At 36.7% G+C, this 17,909-nt stretch overlaps 1 protein-coding gene across 1 annotated transcript; it reads right to left on the reverse strand.

The window, feature by feature from the left end:
• Nucleotides 1-3,084: 3,084 nt before the first annotated feature.
• On the reverse strand, nt 3,085-4,020 carry LOC308636939 (olfactory receptor 2D3-like; the record flags this gene model as incomplete). Its single annotated transcript, XM_081272802.1, has 1 exon — nt 3,085-4,020. Exon 1 carries the CDS (start codon nt 4,006-4,008, stop codon nt 3,085-3,087), a length of 924 nt encoding a protein of 307 aa, XP_081128928.1. The 5' UTR covers nt 4,009-4,020.
• Between the last annotated feature and the right edge of the window lie 13,889 nt (nt 4,021-17,909).

Below are 17,909 nucleotides of genomic sequence, written 5' to 3' on the forward strand. Positions count from 1 at the left end.
AACTCCATTATTCTTTGACTATACCCTCCAGGATAAGATCTAGAAGCATGAACTATGCTGTATGTGTATGACTGCTTTCCCATAAATTCCAAGAACACGTGTAGTACAATATCTACAAATGAATATGAAAAATATGTGTATGTACATATATATTCACTGAAATAGTAGAGAAATATGCCAAGTTTCTAGAGGAAAAACAATTAACACCTCTTACTTAACAATGTTAATTATCTATTTTTTATTTTTATTTTTTGATGTTGTTTTTGTTGTTAAAGAATCTATAAATTCAATGTAACAACCATCAATATTCACATGGCACTTTCAAATGTGGATGAGGAAATTCTGAAAAGTAGAAAGAATAAAAATAATAAAAAAATTAAGAAATAAAAATGTATCTAAAGAAACAAAATGTAATGAGATAAGTGAAATAATTGACATATACACTAGCATACATGAAAAATCAAGCATATATTATGGTAGAATTTGAAATTAATGATAAGGAATGACTAGCCATGGTAGGATGGTAGTAGATGAACCACTACAAAATAACTAGAGAAAAACTACCATACTAACTAACAAGTATAAATTCTCCTAAAATGAATTCCAGATACTTTAAAGACCAAATGATTATAATAAATGTTCTATGTCAGCCTGTCAACATCAGAGTCACACTCTTCATGTTTCCCAGAACCTGTCTGCATTTACTTGGGACCATGTGATTGCGTTCCAATGAATACAATATGCCCATGTAGGATTTGTTCTCCTTGGAAGACACAAAACCTACCTGTGAACAACCATTTTAATTTCAGTTTCTGAATATTAACAAGCAGGAAACTCTTGAATCTTCTGAAGGGCTGATTTGTCACTTTGGGTCCACAAACCAGCTAATTGATCCCTCACCTAGCATTTATGTATGTGAAAATAACTTTTACCTGTTCAACCATTGAGATTAAGGTTTATTGGTCTGAGTGATGTGACTGCTGGGTAGCCAACTATGGCACTGAGGCCAGATCCAACCTCCCTGCTTTTGCAAAGCAAGTTTTCTTGAAACACATTTTTGATTGTTTTGTCCATGAATGCTCTTCTTCTATCACAGTAGATTTGAGTATTTGGTATGGAGATGTGTGACCCACCAGATTAAAATATTCACTATCTGGCCTTCATAGTAAAAGGTTACTGATCCTCTATTTCAGCAAGTACAACTACCTTAGTTTAAAATAAAAAGTTTAAACTAGAATTCAATGATAACATAGGAGAAAAATTTCAATACATTAGGGGTAAGGATAGTGCCTTTTAAAAAATAAAATCTAGATGTTCCTCCATACTGTTATACCCTGTTTCTCACTTCCATCGCAACTTTTGCCTGATTAACTCTTTCATATTTCAATTCTCAACTTAAAGTACCTTTTCAGAAATTCTTTCTGTTCCTTTCCTCAAAATCTGTAACTATGTGTTTCTATTCTTGCATTTGCCAAGATTAATAATGTTGTAACTGACAAATTTATATAGCAAAACTCTGATATAGAAACTTTTTCTACACATTCGGATCCTGCTTCTAAGTCTGTGGATTCTTGTGTCAGACTTGACTGACTACACTTGGTCCCTCTTGAATTGTTGATAACTCTGTGATTCTGTCCTGAATTTTTATCCACTACTTTTGACAACCTCAAGTCTCATCCAGGATTGCACTAAAGAATTACTTTGGGTTTTTGACGCAATGTACAATATATATCTCTTCCATCTTCACCACTCACATGATCCAGTGTAGACCCTACTACCTGTATTTTAACAAAACCACCTTATCACTTGGTTTCCTGGTTAATACTTTAGGCATATATCCTTAGGTATTTCAAACTCATGCATTTATTTATTTGAAGCTACCATCTAAATTTTTTATGGGTAATTACTGGGGATTGAACTCAGGGGCACTCGACCACTGAGCCAGATCCCCAGCCTTATTTTGCATTTTATTTAAAGGTAGAATCTCACTGGGTTACTTAGTGCCTCATCTTTGCTAAGGCTGGCTTTGAAATGGAGATCCTCCTGCCTTACCCTCTGAGCCCCTGGAATTACATATGTGCATCACCATGCCCAGCCCATTTAAATATTTTCCTAGGAAGTAACTCTTTCCTAAACTTCTTCTTTATTCAATACTGCAAGAGAGTATTCCTTGAGCAACAGCAATAGCAGTGGTAATAGACAATCAGTTTCCTAGACCTCCTTTTCTTACCTCATTCTCAGTTTCTACTACTTTCACCATAATTCCTCCAATCTTCAGCAATTTTTTCCCCAAAAATACATGTTGGTCAGATTCTTTAGTATTGAATTCAAGGCACTTTTCAATATAGACTTTTTATCTTCTCAAACCTTCCATTTCACTATGTTCCTATATATGTAACTTTATAAAATTTAAAATTTGTTATTACTTAAACATTCTCACTTTTCAGTATCAGAAACTGTTAAATTTAGAATGAAAGGCCATGTTAGAAATATAGCGCCATAAAGACTTTACATTTTTTGTCTATATCTTTAACTCCTAGAATGGTCCCTGGGACATCTTGAACACATTCAAGAAATATTTAGTAATTACATGTAGGAATAAAGGAAATGAATCCATTTACCCTCACATATTTTCATATTTGTGTAATTATTTTATAGGGTTGTTTGTTTAACTTTTGATATATAGGTAAACATCTCCTTTCAATATCCTTTTTAGATTGTGTGGACTCAAAAGTAGTTAATCTGTTTGCTTCCATAGTTATCTTATGTCTCTCTCTATCTCTATCTTTCTCCCTCCCTATTTTCCTCTCTATTGCACTTTATTTTACTTTCCTTTTAAATTCGTTCCCATGGTTGTCAAGATCCCCTGCTTTGTTTTATATTTTTTTTTATTTTTAGTTAACAAATAATACTCATGTATTTTAAATAGACAATTTGTTAAATTTATCTGAGAAGAGATATAGGAAAATAGAAGGGAAAAAAGTGAAAGAATGGGATGAAAGTTGGAAAACTTTTTAAGAAAATTCTTTCTCTCCGCATCCCTACATTGGTCATCATAATGCAAGATCTCCACCTCCAAAACGATTATTTTGCAGTTACTCTGCGGAGAGCCCCTTTGACATCTTTGTTTCTCAGGCTATAAATAATGGGGTTCAACATAGGTGTTACTGCTGAATAGAACACAGAGATCATTTTATCCCTCTCATTCATTAGCTTGGAGTTTGGCCTCATGTAGGCAAATATTGCTGAACCATAGAAGAGAATAACAACCATGAGATGGGAGCCACAGGTAGAGAAGACCTTGAGCCTCCCCTCTCCAGAATGCATCTGGATCACAGTGCAGATAATGTTCCAGTAGGAGACCAGGATGAGGGAGACAGGAGCCAGGAGGATCACCACGCCCATGGCAAAGATGGCCATTTCTGTGCTGTAAGTGTCTGCTGAGGCCAGCTTCAGGAGGGCAGGAGGCTCACAGAAAAAGTGGTTAATGATATTGTTTCCTCGGTAGGGAAGACGCAAGGTGAATGTGGTGTCCACCAGGGACACAAATGCTCCACTGGCCCAGGACCCCACAGCCAGCCTGACGCATGCCCAGTAGGTCATGATGGTGGAGTAGTGCAGGGGCTTGCACACAGCCACATACCGATCATAGGACATCACCGCCAGAAGAGCACACTCTGTACACCCAGTCAGAAGCAGAACAATGATCTGCACTGAGCACCCAACAAAGGAAATGGTTTTCCTCCTCACCAGGAAGTGGACGAGCACCTGGGGCACAGTGGTAGTAGAGAAACAGAGATCAGCAAAGGACAGGTTTCTAAGGAAGAAGTACATGGGAGTGTGGAGTCTGGAGTCCATGTGAATGAGCACCACCATCAGCAGGTTCCCCAGCAAGGTCAGCAGGTAGATGATGAGGAAAAGGAGGAAGAGCAGGACTTGGGTGTGTGGGTCCTGTGAGAGGCCCAGGAAGACAAACTCTGTCACAGAGGTTTGGTTCTCCTCTCCCATGAGTGCCTGTCCCTGTTTATAGAATAGCATCAAGATAAGAAGTGCATTAGTTATTTCAGAAAATCTGCATAACTTAGATATTTTTAAATCAACATCCAAAGGTAGGTTTTTGATTTCTATCATATACATAGTTCCCATATGCAAAAGACTAAGTATTCTTTTTTTATTTAACTTTAACAAATGAAAAGTCATTTCTATTTTTCTCAACCTGAATCTTTTATTCATATAATTTAAAATTTTAAACTTGTACATTTTTATTGTTATATTATGGTAATGTTGTTCATATATATATGGTGTATTACTGAATCAGGAAATAAATATTTTGATCTCTTTAATCATTTAAAACTATGGTATACCATTAATCAAACAAATATTTGCAGATGGGAACAATAGAGGAGAGAGAGGAGATGGAAAAGCCCTAGGAAGCATATTTAATGAGAAGACAGGTCAAAATTTCCCCAAGTCTTGGAGATGATATGAACATTTAAAGCCATAAAGCTCACAGAACCCCAGATGGACTCAACCTGAAGAGATCCTTCCAAAGTTCATTAGAAAGAAGTTGTCAAAATCCAAACATAGAATACTTAAAAACAGTGAGAAAACATCAAATCACACATATAATGGAAACTCCATTTGATCTAGAGCAGATTTCTCTGCAGAAAACTTGCATGCTATGAGATAATAAGGTGATATACTAAGAATACTAAAGTAAAAAACAAAAACTAAGAAGACTATGCCTACCATAATTATCCTTCAGAAATGAAGAAGAAATAATGTCATTTCCAGACAAGCAAAACAAGAGGGAATTCATTGCCACTAAACCAATCTTTCTTTCTCAAACACTTGTTGTAGAGAAGGCCCAACTATCCTTCACATCTATTCCTTGAATTTAAGTCCCCAAGATTTTCCATTTTAAAGGTATTAGAACTAATTTTGTAAAATTAATGGTATCAGTATAAGTACCTTGAAAGTACAAACAGCATGCTTAAAAAATTATTTTCAAAATTTTGGGGTCTTGCTCAAAGGACAACTAAAAGAATTCAAGGACTAATGAAAATTAATATTTTGAGATAATCTGATGGCATATATAAAGATAAATTTAAAGACCTGATGCAAGCCTTTAACAGCTAAAGAAGTGTGGCGGGACATAGATGAATAACTGAACATTACAGTGTTATTACACACCAAAATAACCAAGTAAAATTGGGTTGGGGGGAAGATATCATTTGCAATAAGAACAATGCTGAACATGTGAACATTTCAGAAGCTTTTAAAATGTATTGAAGAAAATTATGAAATACATTATCTTCAATTTTATGAACATGTTAATTTCTCTGAATTACTCTATAAATTCATAGATTTTCTAACCAGGTTCACAGAAGATTGTGGTAAGGAAATTATTAATTTTATTCTAAATTTTATCTTGAAAAATAGATTTAAGATAGAAAATGCTGTATAGAAAGGGAAAATGTCATGTTTGTTGCAGCACTATTCATAATAGCCAAGATATGGGAGATAAACAAGATATTCTTCAGCTGATAAATAGTTAAAGAAAATGTGACATATATACTCATTGTAATATTTTTTAAAAGGTAATGAAATATTTTCATTTGCAACAAGATGAATGTAACTGGACAACTTTATATTAGGAGAAATAAGCCAGGAGCAGAAAAACAATCATATTCACATTCAATTGTGGAAGCTACAGATTTGCTCTCATAGAAGTAGAGAGTAAAATGGTGGTCACCAGAGGTTGGGACAGCCATAAAGAACAGTTGGCTTACAGGTATAAAAATACAGTTAGACAAGAAGATAAAGTTCTAGTGCTCCATAGCAGAGTAGGGTGCCTATCGTTAATGATGATTTATTGTATATTTCAAAAGAGAAGAGAGGATTTGGAATATTCCCCCCCAAAAGGTATAATGTTTGAGGTGATAAATTTATTAGCTTTATGTGTAACAAAATATCACAGTGAATCCCATAGACATATATGATTATTATGTGTTAATTAAAGTAAAAATAAATAAAATTTTAAAATGAGGGAGTTCAGGAAACCTTGTGCAAATTATAAATTATACTATATATTTCTCTTATTTAATATAGTGTATACTGAGTAGATATAAAGCATCCAACCAATATATATGTTTTAGAACCACAAAAACCTTAGTATAGATGAAAATTTATGATGAAAGTACCATCTTACATATGTGTGTTACTTAACAAAAGTATGAGAGAATTGCTTATTTTCTTTAGAAAATTATGTATACAGGTCTCTGTAGCAGCAGTAATAATTTAATATTTAAGTCATTTAAGTTTCATGTGAAATTACATAGTCTATACATTTGTCTGCCATCCATCCATCCATCCATCCATCTATCCAATCTTTGGGTTATAAAAGCTTTCCTAAAGGTAGCAGAATACAACAGTTACTAATATGGCATTATGTAAAAATGTGGATGTGTAACTGATGTGATTCTGCAATCTGTATACGGGGTAAAAATGGGAGTTCATAAAAGCTTTCCTAAATACATATCAAAAAATAAGGAGGCTGGGGTTGTAGCTCAGTGGTAGAGCATTTGCTTAGCACTCGTAAGGCATTGGGTTCGATCCCCAGCACCACATAAAAAAACTAAATAAACAAAATAAAGGTATTGTGTCCATCTACAACCAAAAATATTTACTTTGAAAAAAAATAGTCTGGTACAGTGGTGCATACTCTAATCCCAGTTACTTGGAGGCTGAGGTAGGAGGGACATAAGTTCAAGGCCAACATAGACATTTTGGTGAGACTCTGTCAAAAAAAAAAAATTAAAAGGGCTGAGGGAGGAGAGAGAAGATGGGAAATTAGAGGAAAGAGGCATTTCTCAGCATTTCCTTAGCACCTGACTTACAAAGCAGGAAGACTGCTCCTCAGTGAGTTAGGTAACCAAGGGAATTCACAGAAACTTAACACTGGACTGTGAAAGAAACCACACAGACATGGAAAGTCCAAACTTTGAGTATAATACAAGAAAATAATATTTTAGAGATGCGACAGCTTGGCCAACAGCAGCTATGACTTTGGGAATAGGAACTAATTTCCTATTCCCAAAGTCATAGCAGCTGAGGGGGCTGGGAGAGACAGGCAGAAAGTGAGAAGACTGCCGGGAGTGGCAAAAATAAATGAAAAAATAAACAGCATGGGGAAACTTGGATTAGCCAGGACAGCTGAATTTAATGGACACAGAGTTGGTGGGGAAAGCAGCTTAGTGAAAGCCAACCCCAAGTAGGGGCTGATAGTTTGGTGGGAACCAGGATCGCTGGCATGGAAAGCATCCAGCAAGCACAGAAAAATGCTTCAGGGCTCAGAAACAGCATGGTACGGGAAACATCTGCAGGTTCTGCACAGCAGCGAGCAGAGACAGGAGATTTATGGAGAACTCATAAAGGAAGTTGCCAGAGTTGCATGTTATGGTTCCCAGAGTGTGCGTGCATCCGGAGTGACTGAAATAGGCACAAAGAAAACTGCCCCTGTACCAGACAGGCTCTAGATACCAAGGGAGAAAGCTCTTTTGGCTGGCGCCCCCTAAGGGCTATTGAGAAGACACAACTTTAGGAGCCGCACAGGAGCATGTGTACTCTAGGGCAGACACCAGGGAATTTATATTCATAGGGGTAAAGGTGAAAACTGTGGAGGTTTAGTTCCTATTCCTTAAAAGTGGATTTTACCAAAGTCCCTAGAGATCCAGATGTCCTGCAGAGCCTGGCATCACCCGAGCAATAGGAACAAAGTCCAGCCAAGACTAAAACCTAACTATTGGAGCTTTCAATTTAGAACTTTGCATCACTCCCACTATAGGAATGCACAATTTGTCTCCCACCCTGTTCTGGGAGACCCGGAGCTGAGAACTAAAAAAAAAAAAAAAAAAAAAAATCTGAGGGAGGGAGTTCAGTGTTCCAGCACTTACATAGCATGCAGGAGACCCTGGTTCAATTCCCAGTATCACAAAAATAAATAACAAAATACTTAAAATTTGGTTAAAACTTCTCTATTAATGAAACTCTGCGAAATAAATTTAACATTGTCATATAAGTCTGAAATTAGAAATCAATCTTCCTCAACTGTTCAACATTTTAAATATCAAAATAACCATACATGAAGACTCTTAGGGAAATGACTATCATGCCATATCAGAATAGCTTGTACTCATGAATAGTCAACCCACAGGAAAAAAGTCTACTAATAGGGATGGCCCTTGGGAAGTGGGGTTCTATTGGGAATAAGACCAATGGCTGAGGAAAACCTTCTTCTTTGTTGTTTTTATGCCTTTGTGTATCTTTTGTTTATTTTACAAATTAACTTGCATTTTCTAAGTAAAAAAAATAAAATTCAAATTATTTTAAATAAAACATGGATTTTAATAGAAAAATAGGCAATCTAAGTAGTAGCAGGGAAAGCCATGATAAAGTAGTGGAAGAACAGAAAGAGAAATTATGGGTGTGAATAGAAATCAGAATCAGTAGAGGATGCCTAAAAATTAAGCATATAATAAAGTTTCCACTTTCAATAAGCCAGAAACGTGCACCTCATTCTAAACTTATGCTAGGGCAAGTGACATACTAGATGACAAGCAAATGATGTTATCATGTCCACATAATTTGTCATAACCTGAATTGAGAAGAATTCAGGTTGTATGTTTGTGCAATTCATACAGACAAACATATATAAGTAACCTTAAACATTTAACAATAAGGAGACTTTACATTGATCTTGGGAGGTAGACCCTGGCAACCAAGGGATAAAGTATAAAGAAAAACCATTGAAACATTTATTTTCAAAAATACCTTAAATCTATGCACATTTACAAAATAAAAATTGAAAGTAAAAATTAGGAAAATGACCATAACATACAAAGCAGATCAATAATTAATATCCTTAGCATAGGCAGACAATGTAATAAATTAATAAGGTAATAAATGATAAATACTCCAATAAAAAAGTATAAGTGTGAATTGTCAATTCGTAATAAATTTTTATCCCTGGAAATTTTAAAAAGACAAACTGAATCAGATGCTTATCAAATAAATTTAAATTAGTTAAAATAAAAATACATGAATATAAATATAATATTATTTTATAATAAATAAGGAACAAAACTATATCAAAATAATTTGGACAAAGTGAATCAGTAAGAATACTTGTTAAATATTAACTATAATAAAGTTTTTTTTTTTAAAAAAAAGACAAACACTAGTGCTACCTTACCTGTGATTTTGTTTTCTGTGCTGTCAGTTACTTGTGGTCAACTATAATCTGAAAGTATAAGGTGGAAAATTCCAGGAATAAACAATTCACAGGTGTAAAACTGTAAAATATTCAGAATGCAATTGCATGTTGTCCCACTGTGTCTCACTCAGGATGTGAATCATCCCTTTGTCCAGTGTATCTACACTGTATAAGCTACCTCCACATAAGTTGCTTAATAGCCATTTAGAATATCATATAGACTGGAGTTATCAAAGTCCTTTTGATACCTTATTTTACTTAATAATGCTCCTAAGTACAAGAATAGTGATATTGACAGTTTATATATCCCAAAGAGAAGATAGAAAATGTTTCTGAAAAGGTAAAAGTTCTCAACTTAATAAGGTAAGGGGAAAAAATATGCTAAGGTTGCTAAGATCTATAGATATAACGTGGCTGTTTGAAACTGTGAAGGTAAGAAGTTTGTGCTAGTTTTGCTTTGACACCTAAAAGTACAAGTTACGGCTACAGTGCAGGCTAAGTGCTTAGTTAAGATGAAAATGCATTAAATTTGCAGTAAAAGTCATATATAGAATTTGGTACTATGTGTAGTTTCAGATATCTACCAGGTGTCTTAGAACATATCCCCTGTGGATACTAGTGCATCCACACACAAAGGTGGAATGCCCAAATAATGAAATACTATGCATGTCAGTGGCCACAAATGAACTGTGGGCGTATCTGAGCTATGTCTAGGCAGAGGTGATGCCCTTTGGAGAACTCTTGGTGTTTATCTCACCAATTTGAGAGAGCTCTCTTGTCCTGCTCAAAGAAAATTCTGAGATTCCATGGAATTTGTTGGTTCAAAAAGCCCTGGATTCAAACTCCCTGGGGTTGGACAAGATCTAGGTGGCTCTCATAGCCTCAAGGTCTCAGACGCCTAGAGGAAGAATTGCTGTGGGCTCCAATCAGGCCAATTTCTCACAACCTCTTCCTTCTTCTTTATCTTTTGTTGTTGTTGTTGTTGGTACTTTGGATTGAATTCAGGAGTATTCAACCACTGAGCCACTTCACTAGCCCTATTTTGTATTTTATTTACAGAGCTCACTGCCTTCTTGTTTATCTTGAACAATCTTATCTTACAATAAATCCCTTTGATGTGTTTAGCTATATATTAAAATTTTGTGGCCTTTTTCTCTTTGTTAGGGATCAGACCCATCAGGTGTAACCACCCGCCCTGTTTTTAAATGATTTTTCATGTCTTTTCTCTTTATTTCTTATTGTTACTTCAGACCTTTATTTTCTCAGCTGGATCACAGCCTCCATTGGGTTAACTGCTTCCTCATTGTGCAGGACACAATGAGATATGCGGACACTAGAGAAAAAGCAAAATATTTTATGACATCAAAAATGTTTGCAAGACTGGGCACAATGATTCATTCCTATAATCCCAGCTCCTCAGGAGGCTGAGGCAGGAGGATCACAAGTTCATTTGAGACCAGCTTGGCAAACTCAGTCAGCCCCTGTCTCAAAATAAAAACTTAAAACGGGCTGGGGATACAGTTCAGTGGTAAAGCATTCCAGGGCTCAATCCCAAATACTGCAAGAAAAAAAATTTATAAAATACACTTTACATTATAATTCTCATTTTAATATTTTTCTCCCCAAAGTGGACATGTTTGTGTTTTTCTGAGTAATGGTGCTAGAGTAGGTTTTTCTTTTTTCATCTGTTTTTCTGTGGTATCTAAATATTCTGTAATTAAACTACATTGGTTAGCAACCAGAAAACAAATAATACCTACGTCTTCTCTATTATTTATTTCTTCTTTCGCATCTCTTAATTTACATACTGGAACATTTTAGACATCCTTTTTTAAAGTTCATTAAGAGGCCCAGCATTAAGCTCTTTGTAGGAATTATCTCATTTAATCTTCAGTAAGACATTTTGCTTTGGTAGTATTATCTGATGATTTTATATAGATAATGAAACTGAGTCTCACGGTGATTGAAATTAATTTCTCACTGTTCCACAGCTGAGACTGGATCCAAGATCTCTCCATCCTGGCTGCAGACTCTTAATCATTACAAAAGAGTTTTTACCTCTTTTTTCAAAACATGGTAGTTGAAATAACAATTAGTGGTAGAGCAGAGGAAGAGTGAAATCAAGCCCCCTTTCATTTGTTCTACACTAACTCAGATACTAGCTGCCTTTCTGATATTTAATTTTTTGTTGTCTCTGCTTTTCACATATGAGAATCTTTTAGAATTTGTCTTTCTGTGCCTCCTTTATGCCACTCGACATAATGACCTCTAAATTTATCCATGTTTTGCAGCAACATTATTACTTTCTTAAGGACAAACAATGTTCAATTATAGTTGTCCTGCCTCCCTCAGGAGATACCTTCCAGAATCATCAGCAGATACAGGACACTGTAGATAACACTAAAGCCTCTATATAAGGCTTTTTCCGAATGTAGAATCTTAAGATAAAATTTAATTTATAAATTAGACACAGGGAGAGACTGACAGCAATAACAAATTACAAAATACAACCCTTCACAATATATTGTAATAAAAGTTACTCGAATGTTGTTTTTCTCTCTAAATATCTTCCTGTTCTATACTCAACATTCTTCTCACAGTAATTTACCAAGGTAACTGAAACCCTGGAGAGTGAACTTACATACAAGTGAGGATGACTGTGCAGCCATATTTCACCTCTTCCCATACCTTATTATTTGGGATTTAGTAAAAAACAGTTCTAAACCTGAAAGTCTTTCACAAAGTTATTCTGGTTCCTTTGACTTGAACTCCCCATTAATTACCTACAGTCGCCTTTAATAGAACCACTCTCTAAAGTTCTTTACTCACTGGATGAGACAAGAGTTGACCTTTATATTCACAATATCCAGAAAAACATTTCCACATACTTGTCATTGTTACATTGTCTTCTAATTACTCGTTAGCATGTTACCAGAGTGTGTTGCTACTTCAAAAATGTCCTTGTAGTATTTATTTCTATCATCAGTATTTCAATATTACTTCACACATACCAGGTTAAATGAATGATTGAATGAATAGGCTAATGCCAACACTCTCACATGAACACATTCACTCCTTCAAGGGAAGTATGAGAGAGAAGAGGGGGCTGTGGGGGCCACTGAGACCTTGAGCTCTGGCTTCAGGATGGCAAGATCTTGACTTAGGAACCACCAGAATTCATCACCAGGTTAACAAGCTCAGGAACTCAACACCAGCCATGTCTCCATGGAAGAGGGTGAGTTCACTTCTTTTATGGGAAGAGAAGGTGGCTGCCTGCTTTCACATACTGCTCAAAACATCACTCAACCTGTGTGGACATCCAGGGAGGTCTGAACTCAACAAGTCCCTGCTTGTGTCTCTAAGACTGGAGGCTCAGATTCTAGCCTAGTCCTATCAGTTCCCAATGCCCAAACTCAAGTGGCTAAAGAGAATGAGGGAGGAAGCCCTAAAGGGGGTGCTCTGAGACAGCCAGAGGCAGAGGAGAACCTCCAGATTAGTTAGCCTTTAGTGCCAAAGGAGAGGCAGTGGGTGTCCACAGCCCTTGCTCTGGTCCTGCAAGACCTTAACCATCCCCAGAGGAGTTGCAGAACAGGATTCATGAGGAACACCTATTGTCTATAGAAGCCAGCTAGGAAGGGAAAAAAAAAGGAGAGAGAATCAAGGTTCAGACTACCTCCCCACCCCCCATCATCTTACCCACTCTCACCTGGAGCACTGGCAGGTATAAGCCCAGGAAGTGGGTGCAGTGATGGAGAGGATTGGCAAATGAAGAAAGGTGCAGATTCTGCAGCCTGCTAATTCTTCTCCTAATAGGCAACCTCCACTGCAGTTTCCCAAATATGCTGAGGTTGGGACATCATCTTACCCTGTCCCAAGGCAAGGAGTACTATTTCAATATAGGACACAATCTCAAATCATAAGGAACCAGCCTGGAGGATCTTTCTGAAGGAAGTCTTCAAACCTGAGGTCCTGAGAGCTTTTATACTCAGGGAATTCCCTGGAGCAACCAGTGCAGTGAACTTTCTTAACCTTTCTACAATAAGAGATCCCTGGAGCATTTTAAAATTAGAATCACAAGCTCAAGTCTCATCTGCTATTGGATACTACAATGAGATTTTTATACCCACTCTGTGGCTTTCTGGGGTTGCCATATTTCTTGTCAAAATTTTAAAATAGAGATCTTTTTGGGGGGAGCAGGCACTGGGGATTGAAGCCAGGGGGACTTAATCACTGAACCAGATCCTAGCTCTTTTTGTATTTTATCTAGAGGTAGTGTCTTATTGAATTGGTTAGGGCCTTGCTAAATTGCCGAGGCTGGCTTTGAACTTGAGGTCCTCCTCAAGTTGCCTCAGCCTTGAAATCTGCTGGGATTACAGGTATGTACCCTGAGGTCCTGGTAAAATAGAGTTCTTAATGATAAAGTGAAAGGCAGCTGGCATAAACATATCATACATCATCTGGATGACACTTCCCAAACTAAGAATTGTCAGGGTAGTTCAGAACCTTCACATTTCTACTCAAAATGTTCAAATTTTCTTCTGCTAAAGAAAAATAAAACCACACACACAACAACAACAACAACAACAACTACTACTACTACTAGAGGTACAGATGTCCATATTGTATAAATTAAGGCTTTCCTATAGCTATTGAAGTACAGAAGAGTAGTATGGGTAAAGTGAGCACACAACACAGGACAATATCACAAAGTCCAACAGTAGAATTCTTGATTTCCCTTCCCAACTTCCTACTTTTGAGTCTCCCCACCATCCCCTGAATTCTCATGCCGAAGATCAGCAAAGATTTCAGACTTCTCTTTTATCAACGATATGTACTACCTATCCAGCCGTCTTGCCATCTCTTTGGCCTCACTATTGGTACAACAGTAGCTCAGACCCTCATCTCTTATCTGGGCTAGAACTCTTACTCATGGATCGACTTTCTTACTTCTGTGCTGTTCTATTACCATTCATTCTCCATATAATTCTCAAAGTGATTTTCAAAACACAATATCATGATGGTTTTCTATTGAAAGTAAAATAAACTCAGTCACATTTTCATGATTTCAAAACTGTTAAAGGGTTGAATTTTGTCATCCAACAAGGTATATCCATGTGAAAGCTCTGAATGTGTTATTAAAACAACAACAACTTTGCAGATAGTTTTTGCAGATAGAAATGAGGTCATTCTGGAGTAAAGTGGAACCCAAATATAATGAAGTGCCCTTATTAAAAGAGAGAAAGACAGGGCTGATGTTGTGGCTCAGTAGTAGAGTGCTTGCCCGGCATGTATGAGGCACTGGGTTTAATCTTCAACACCACATAATAATAAAATAAAGATAATGTGTCCACCTAAACTAAAAAAGAAATATTAAAGAAAAAAAAAGACAGGAAGACAGACATGGAGGGAAAGTCATGTGAAGGCAGCAGTAGAGACTGGATTTATGCTACAAAAAGACAGGAAAGGCTAGAAGCCACCAGAAGCTAGAAGAAGAAGGAAGTCCCCTCATCTAGAACCTTGAAAGGAAGCTTGGTCTACTGACACTTTGATTTGGGACTTCTGGCCTCCAGAACTAATAGAGAATATTTTTCTGTTTTGTTGTTGGTGGTGGTTTATTTGGTTTATTTGTTTTTTTTTTGTTTGTTTGTTTTATTTTGTTTTTGTTGTTGTTGTTTAGTTTTTTTAAGTCACAAATTTTATGATAATTTGTTGAGACAGGCCCCAGGAAATCAATACAAACACCCTATTGATGTGATTCTACCTCTTTCTATGATATCCTTCATTATCACTCTCTGTTCACTCATTAGTCTCCAAACACATCTTCTAAGTCTGAGTCTCAATCATCATATTCCTGTTCCTGTTCAAGCCAATAGCTTCCCTGTTTCTCTGTCTGGACCTTCTTCTCCCAAGTCTCTCCTTGGTTGTTGCTTTCTTCTCAACATTTTGGCCACAGTACAAGTGCTAAATTCTGAGAGATGTGAAAAGTTCTTTAACTGTAATATAGCCTTCCCTGATCACTCATTTAAAATTGCAACCTTCCTTCCCTGGGTTTATTTCTTTTTATAACACTCCTTGATGTCAGACATATATGTGTTGATTTTTATGCTTTACCACTCTTTTCTGAGATTCAAGTTCTATGGAGATAGGAATTGTGAACATCATTCAATACTATGTATTCAACATCTGGAAAGTATATGATAAATATTTAGTGAATATATGAGTTACATATTCACTGAATAAATGAACTTACACTGTGCAATTGAAATCAATATTATGCATTACTAAATGCAAAACATACAACCTCTGTCAGCTGAGAAATCTCACAACAGGCCATCCTATGTTTTCCTCAAGTCTCTGCTTCCCCCCATTCTGGTGCAGTGTTCCTTAGGTATCCTACCTGTGGATCAGGCATATGTAGGCACAGTTTGGACCAGTACTCACATGGGTATAAGTGGTGAGCCTTATTAGTAGCCACATGGTACTAATTTTGCAGGCACAAAGAGTGCTTGAGCTGTGAAGTCACAGCTACCTCCACCTAAATTTCAAATGATGCTTCAGACAGTCTTGGAGGCCAACTAAACTTTTCTCCAAAAGTGAGCTTTCCATAGAAAATGTTGAGGGTGGGGCTGACCCTGAGACTTCAGTACTGTAGGCCACCAGTGTACAATACCAGCTTGGGAGACCTGAAGGCACACCAACCCAATCCTCTAGAGCTGCAGCATGGGCCACAGCCAGCAGAGACACAGAAGAGAATTTCCAGAAGTATTGGGGTCCAAATCTTGTCCCAATGTGACCAGAAGTATGATATGGAGTCAAAGATTATTCTCAAGACTCACATTTTAGTGTCACTTCCCTGGTTGGGTTTCAGACTTACTTGTGACCTGTTACTCCTCCTTTCTATCCCAATGCTCCCTTTTCAACAGGGGATATCTAGTGTCTGCTTTTACCATTCTTGAATTTTTTATTTGTTCTAATTAGTCATGCATGACAGCAGTATGCATTTTAACATATCATATATAAATGGAGTATAACTTCTCATTCTTCTGGTTGTACATGGTGTAGAATCTCACCAGTCTTATATATCTTCATAGGGTAATAATGTCTGATTCATTCTAATATCCTTCCTCCTCCCACGCCCCCTCCCCTCCCTTCACTCCCTTCTGCCTAATCCAAAGTACCTCTATTTTTCCCTAGCGTACCCCCACCTTATTGTAAATTAGCATCTGTGTATCAAAGAAAATATTTGGTCTTTGGTTTGTTAAGATTGGCTTATTTTACTTATCATAATATTCTCCAACTCCATCTATTTACCTAAAAATGCCATAATTTCATTCTTCTTCTTTAAGGCTGAGTAATATTTCATTGTGTGTATGTATATATGTGTGTGTGTATATGTGTGTGTGTGTGTGTGTGTGTGTATACACACACACACACACACACACATATACACACACACATACATGCCACATTTTCTTAATCCATTCATCTATTGAAGGGCATCTAGGTTGGTTCCAGAATTAGGCTATTGTGAATTAAGCTACTATAAACATTGATGTGGCTGCATCACTGTAATATGTTGATTTTAAGTCCTTTGGGTAATAAACCGAGGAGTGGGATAGTGGATTAAAAAAAAAAACTTCTCACAAAAGAAAGAATCAATAACATGAAGACAGACCCTACAGAAAGGGAGAAAATCTTTACCACATGCACATGTGATAGAGCATTAATCTCTAGGGTATATATAGAACTCAAAAAAACTTATCACCAAAAAAATTACCCAATCAATAAATAGGCTAAGGAACTAAACAGATACGTCATAGAAGAAGAAATACAATAGATCAACAACTATATAAAAAGAATGTTCAACATCTCTAGCATTTAGAGAAATGCAAATGAAAACTACACTGAGATTCCAACTCACTCCAGTCAGAATGGCAATTATCAAGAATACAAGCAACAATAAGTGTTGGCGAGGATGTGGAGGGAAAGGCACACTCATACATTTCTGGTGGGACTGCAAATTTGTGCAGCTATTATGGAAAGCAGTATGGAGATTCCTCAGAAAACTGGCAATGGAACCACCATTTGACCCGGCTATCCCATCACTGAATTTTTAAAGTACATAACTTGTTTGATCTCACAGGTTAATAGCTGGAGAGCAATGTGTCTCAGTCTTAAGTTTTATAAATGACTCTAAACTTCAAACTTTTGGGAGCATTGGGGTACAATGAATGTATTTTTCATGTGAGGACATAAATTGGGGGGAATGGGGTGGAATGCTATGTTTTGACTATGCCCCCTCCAAAATCCAGGTTGAAATTTAATGACAACATAATAATATTAAGAAGTGCATCTCATAAAGAACTAATAATGAGGTTCTCCCCACACTAACAGCATTGAGGCCCTTATAAGCTGGATCCACAGTGTACAGCTCACTTTTCCTTTCACCCTCTGCCATGTGAGGACAGTTGTCATTCCTTCTTCAGGATGCAGCCACAAGTTGCCAGCTTGGAACAGCCTTTACGAAACTCTGATCCTGCTGGCTCCTTGACCTTAACTCTTAGGCTCTGAAACTGGAAGAAATGAATTTATTCTCCTTATAAATTAATCAGTCTATAATACTTGGTTGTAGCAG

Source organism: Spermophilus citellus (genome assembly GCF_964194105.1).
Source record: "Spermophilus citellus genome assembly, chromosome: 2".
Lineage (NCBI taxonomy): Eukaryota > Metazoa > Chordata > Mammalia > Rodentia > Sciuridae > Spermophilus > Spermophilus citellus.